The sequence below is a fragment of the Zingiber officinale genome, chromosome 1B (assembly GCF_018446385.1).
Source record: "Zingiber officinale cultivar Zhangliang chromosome 1B, Zo_v1.1, whole genome shotgun sequence".
NCBI classification, from domain to species: Eukaryota; Viridiplantae; Streptophyta; class Magnoliopsida; order Zingiberales; family Zingiberaceae; genus Zingiber; species Zingiber officinale.
The window spans coordinates 24,974,786-24,980,651 of NC_055986.1; the positions used below are offsets into that span (position 1 = coordinate 24,974,786).

At 47.3% G+C, this 5,866-nt stretch overlaps 1 protein-coding gene across 2 annotated transcripts; it reads right to left on the bottom strand.

The window, feature by feature from the left end:
- Nucleotides 1–288: 288 nt before the first annotated feature.
- On the bottom strand, nucleotides 289–3,774 carry LOC122053174 (transcription factor TCP8-like). 2 transcript variants are annotated; one of them, XM_042615104.1, is made up of 2 exons: nucleotides 2,254–3,774; nucleotides 289–2,077 (listed from the first exon to the last, which is right to left on the bottom strand). In XM_042615104.1, the coding sequence occupies exon 2, from the start codon at nucleotides 2,044–2,046 to the stop codon at nucleotides 433–435; it is 1,614 nt and encodes a 537-aa protein (XP_042471038.1). In that variant the 5' UTR covers nucleotides 2,047–2,077; nucleotides 2,254–3,774; the 3' UTR covers nucleotides 289–432. The 2 variants fall into 2 exon arrangements, with proteins under 2 accessions (XP_042471038.1, XP_042471044.1); XM_042615110.1 differs by having other exon boundaries at nucleotides 289–2,072; nucleotides 2,254–3,771.
- Between the last annotated feature and the right edge of the window lie 2,092 nt (nucleotides 3,775–5,866).

Consider the following 5,866-nt stretch of genomic DNA (forward strand, 5'->3'; position numbering starts at 1 on the left):
TCTGACTCTGATTAAACAAAACGAAACGAAACGAAACGAAACAAAACAAAACAAAGAATTATTACTACACATACGAATTGGACGATCACTATACAAATCTTTGTCTGATAAATCTCACAATTACTTGAGCAGAATTCTTTTGGAAAAACAAAAGAAAGAAAAGCCAAAAAAAAAAAAAAGGCAATGGATGTGTTCCCTCGCTAGCTGGAAGAACACGATCCACTAGTTTGAAGAGTTCTTCAGCTTCAGCACTCAATTATCAACTTCTGCAACTCAAATAATGAGGAGGAGAAGAAGAAGAAGAAGAAGTGGGTGAAATAAAGAAGGAGAAAAGGAACGTACTAATCTCCATTGTTGTACTCCAAGCTCTGCATTGTAATTGCGTGCACCCAATTAATTAAAAACACACTGTAAATATTTCTACTTCCCTTGCTACTGTGAGCTAGTTTGGTGGCCTTTTCCACTGTCTTCGCCTTGCTGCTGGGAGTGGTGGTGGTGGTGGTGGTGATCCATTGCCTGTTGGTGGTGCTCAGAATTAATGCTCAGGCTGCCGCCGCCTCTGTTGTATGCATTGAGAGCTGCCAGCATTCCTAGATTAGTCTCTGCGGTGCCGAGTCCCAGATGTTGTGCCGTCGCGGTGGGATGTTGTTGCAGAACCATGGATCCCAGCGGAAGAGCACGGCCACCTTGGAAGTCGGAGGAGCCGGGTAAGTTTATCCGCGACATGAATTGGAGTGGCGCTTGGATGGTGCTCCCGCTGCCGGCCCCGGCGCGGTACTGCCCGGCCATGGCCGGGAAGGCCCATATGGACGGTTCCGATGGGGCTGCAGTTGAGGCCGCAGCTGCTAATGCGGGAGTAGGGAGCATCCAGAATGCACCCCCGGATCCGGTGCTTGGGGCAACTGCCCACATTGCTGTCGCGGGGAGGACGCTGGGCGGCCGCGTTGAGAAGCCTGTGCCGACATTGGCCACTTCTTGTTGATGTGACCGTTGCTGCAATTGGAGTCCGCCGGCTGACCGCAGGGACTTGGAGGGTGACGACGGAGATGAGAGGGCTGCTGTCCCTCCGCTCCCTTCTTGGTGTTGTGAAGCGCCATGCTGGTGCTCATCTTTGAAGAGGTCCTCTCTGAAGCGTTTCCTCAAATAAGTGTCGGTGGAGTCGGTGGCTGTGCCGCCTCCGCCTTGTATCCCCTCTCCGATCTGATCGGAGAGGAGCTGGTGCTGCTGGTGGAAGCCGAGCATTGCAGCGGCATGTGATATGCCAGCGGGGTCGGCGGAGGCCATGCCCTGGTGGTCGTAATCTGCGTGGTGGTGGGCGAGGGCGATGGCGTGGAAAGAGAGAGGGACGGACTTGGAGGCCGGGGCGGAGAGGGAGGAGCTGCTGCTCCGAAGGGAGATGTTGAGGGTGGAGAAGTTGGCCGGGATGGTACCAGTGCCCGTAGCAGCGATGATAGCCGGTTCGGCCTGTTGCAGCAGCCACTCTATGGTCTCTCCATCAGTCTTGTGTCCGAGCTCCCGTGTTAGCTGGAACACCCGCGCAGCGCAGATCGCCGGCATGCGGATCCGTCGCCCTCGGCCGTCGACTTTGGTGTGCCGGTCCTTCGAGGAGCGCTTGGCTGGGGCTGGAGCAGCGACGGCGAGCTTCTTGGGCGCTCCGCCTGAACCAGCGCCTGAGGAGGAAGCGCCAGCGTGAGCCGCAGACGGGTCGGGCTTAGCGACTGTGGAGATAGCAAGGGACGCGTCTACCCCGCCGCTGCTGCCGCGGTGGTGGATGATGGAGCCCATGAAGTAAGCTCCCGGTCCGGCGGGGCCCGACTGGCTCTCGATGGGGACCAGCTCCAACGACGCCGGTCCGCTGGTGTTCCCTTGCTGCCGGTATTGGCCGTCGCCGAAGGGTGAGCGGTGCCGATGCTGCGCGGCCGGGAGCTGCAGGTGGTGCTGATCCGAGGTGCTTCGGCTGCTGTTGGTTCCGCTGCTGCTGTTGCTATTTGTCTGAACCCTTCTCGATCCTCTTCCTCCATGTCGATTATTTTCGCCCTGGTCCATGCTTTCTCCTTCCTTTCACGCGTTTTCTAATCTTCCAAACAAATCGACACCAATTCATAGCTTTTCAATTTCCTTTTCTTTGCGTACACATATTTCTAATTATATTTTGATGTATAAAAAGTTCCAAAATTAAAACTAACGAAAGGAAATTAAGGTAAATTAAGGAAAGGAAGGTGAGAAATAGAGAAAGAGAGAGAAATCACGCACCTAGTTAGGGTTTTCGGCGCGACAGCGGAGTCTTCGTGGGGCTCTCCTCTCATTGACTGTTGTCGTCGTCTCTATGCGTGATAGAGCGAAAGAAATCAAGCAAGAAAGAGAGAGAGAGAGAGAGAAAGGGAGAGCGCGAGACGGATAGAGGATTGAGAATGACCGAGAAGCAAATTATAATAAAGTACAGCTAGCACAAAGGAATGAAAGGGAGATGGGAGGAGGTTGAGTAGGTTTAATCTCCGAACCCTAATTCCCGCAGCTTTTCCCTTTTCTTCCTCCCCTCTCTTTTCTTTCCTGACTTTTTTTTTCTTATGTTTTATTTCTGGCTCCCTCCTCCTCCTCCCCCTTCTGATCCTTTCTCTTTCTCTTCCACACACACACACTCCGACTCCTGCGCTCGGTCTCGCTCTTTCTTTGCCGCTGCTTGGGGACCTGAGAAAGCAGCAGTAGGGTAGAGTAGCCCGCTCGTGGGGTCTCGGAGGGAATGCTACAAATAGATCATTGCCTATCCCGCTACTGGTCCTGGGTTACAAAACAAACAGTTAAAAACTTATAGAACGTTAGCACCAACTGAATTCAACCTTTCCAAGTTTCCAATCCCTCCCTGCGCGCATTAATTCCCACCATATATGCCGCTAATCCCCCATCCAAATTACTCTCTGACCAGGCTCCTCATGATTAGGAGAAGCATGAGACTCGTCTGTTTCCCCTAGCTCCTTTAATCTCTGCTTAATTTTTGCATAGTTTGCGACATTACCAATTACCGCGCTACTGCTTGCTCACTGCTCTTCAGGTAAAATAGACAGCAGCAGCGGCAGCGATGGCAATAACAATAGCAATAGCAATAGCAGCAGTCGGACATTGCAGGTGGGCGTCAGATAAAGCATCTAATGCTGATGACAGCTCATCCCAATACAAACGCCCTCTTCTTTTAAAGAAATTTCCTTTCCAAAAGAAAAAACCTTTGCATTCTGTCCTCCAGTTAATGAAGCAGTCTAGTACCCATGATAGACATGCAATAATCCAATACCACCAGTAGAAAAACTCATCTGCCAGTCAACTCCAGGTTGCCCCACTTCCCCTCTACATTATAATTTATAAACTACACACACCCTTTCAAATCCCAACCCAACTTTATCCTCTCCTCCATTAGAATAATCATACTACGCCCACCAAATTACTTATTTTACTCCCACAAACCTCCGCCTTTGGTACAACAAACCGCGGAGAAGTCTAAGAGGGTTGCGTGATCCAATGCCCTCTCTTTTCGTGTCGTGACTGTTGAGCTCCGAGAATATTTATAGGGCGATCCTCTTGTTGACTCCATGGGTCGTCGTTACGTCAAACCTAATCATGCATGCATGCGACGCGAGGAGCATGCACCAGGGTCACCTGACCCACGTGCGGCGCAGTGGAGCAGTCGCCACTTGATTTCCTTCCCCTCCGTGTTCTGCCAACTTGCAGGGCAAGTGAGGACGAGAGCGAGCGAGGAGGGAAGCAAAGCAGAGCAGAGGTGTGGATTCCAAATAAACAAAAGATGGTGTTGGTTTTTATTATATGGCGAGGAATGGTCATCAGAGACAACAGTTATACTGTTCGTGCATCACCCCACCATTGTTGGCTTCTCCGTTTGTGGATTCCTGATAATGACCCTTCGCGCGTCCTGCCCCACTCGCTTCTCTGAATATAAATCCCCCTTTTCATTATGATGCTGATTTGCTCAATTTCTTAATCCGAAGATAATTATTGTTTGTTTTCCAACAAAGATCCATCCATTCCCATCTTTATCGTAAACAGAGGCGGTTGGAGTAGGCCAAGCTGTCAGCATCCATCTTTGTTGCTCATCATCCCGCAAAAAACTTATCGGGTCATCTGTCAACTGTTCTCCAGCCTCCAAAAAGCAGTGGCTTTGGGCTCCTCACCTGCAAAGCCACCATGCATCGTGGTAAATGAAAGCGGCGGTGCCGCGCGACACCAGCGGCCGTGTAACACTGTACGTGCGCGCGCGAGCAAGTGTTTTTTGAGCTTTTAATTAATTGATCGAGGGCGAGCGACAAGGGCAAAGTGCAGTAAAAGTTAAAACAGAGTTGTTAAATCGAGTACTTGTCTTTGCATGAGGGAGTGTTGCAGATTCCCCTCGATCTAAATCTGGGATTTAGCCTTCTCTCTTCCCAACGAACGTACTAGCGTTGCTAGTAAAGTACTTTTATGAAAGTTGACAGAGAAAGAAATAGGAAGACGTGATCCTTCTGTTCCTCCGGATTATAACAAGTACAAACGAATCCAAGTGAGGTCAAAAATTTACGGTGGGTAATTCTCTCAAACAGATGGGGAGCGAACAGGCGGGCCCTTGAACTGCAGCTCTCCCTACATTTCAAGCTCAAACAATGCAACTACAGCTAGATTTCGAATGGATCTTGCCAAAACCCCGTCTCCACATGCCTCTGCCTCTACCTCGCTGCTGCTCCTACATTGATGGCGCACAGATCGCTTTACTTTGTTACCAATTACTGTCCAATCTTGACGCCCCAACAACCATTCGCTGCTCCAAGAATCAAAGGAAGACTCAACTGGCAAAAGCCAAGCAAGCGTAGGACACCTTTCGCGTTTGGGATTCAGCACCACATGCGTTGCGACCCTGCTGTGGGTTGCTAAAAAGCTTAGGAGCCTTAAAGCCGAAACCAGATGCATGGGATCCACTCGATTGATTGCTGCTGCTGCTCTGCTGCTGCTGCTGCTGCATGCACCTTCTTTAATTGAAATCGGACCTGGCACACCTCTCTTTCAAATTAGTGTGTTTGTTGAGCTCCGTTGCTCTTTTGTTGTTTTGTTTCTCTGGCTTGAGAAATAAAAACTGGTCTGCAAAGGGATGCTTGATAGATAAGCCAAACATTCGTAGAAAACCAAATCTCAATCAAAGAGGTTCGTGTTGAGCTTAAGGTTTATAGAGTAGATAAGCTCGAATCGGGTGTAACTTTCGTTACATGTTTCATTGGGGAGTCCAAATATCAGTAATTTAATCGAAAGGCGTATTTAAATTTATAAATTGATAAAAAGATATATTATATTTTGATATTTATCATTCAATTTTGTTCTATCCTTCAATCATTTATCTATTTTTTTCTCTTTTTCTTATGCATATAATTTCTTTTTATGCATGCCAAATAGAGTCAGATTGGACCGATTTGATCAAAATTTATTGATGGAATTAGAGATCTTGGATTAGATTCATTTCAGGTCTTACAAATTTTTGAGACTGCAAGGAATCCAACGATATTAAAATGATTAAATATTTTAACTTCTCTGAAGATGTTAAAATGTTATCGAAAAACAAACGTTAAACTTTAATCTCGTGAGCATGATATGAAATTATATTATATTCATATTATGTATTCAATGCATGCATATCTTCTCAAGAGAGAGAAAAAAGATGAAAAGAAAGAGAAAAAAGAGGCGTGCATTGTAAAGAGAGAAGAGAAAAGAAATTAATGTATAAAAAGGAGGAAAGAAAATAGACAAATAATTGAGAACTAGAATGAAAAGAATATAAAATTAAGTATAGTAATTTTTCATCAATTTATAATCTAAATGCATTTTTTGATAAAATATA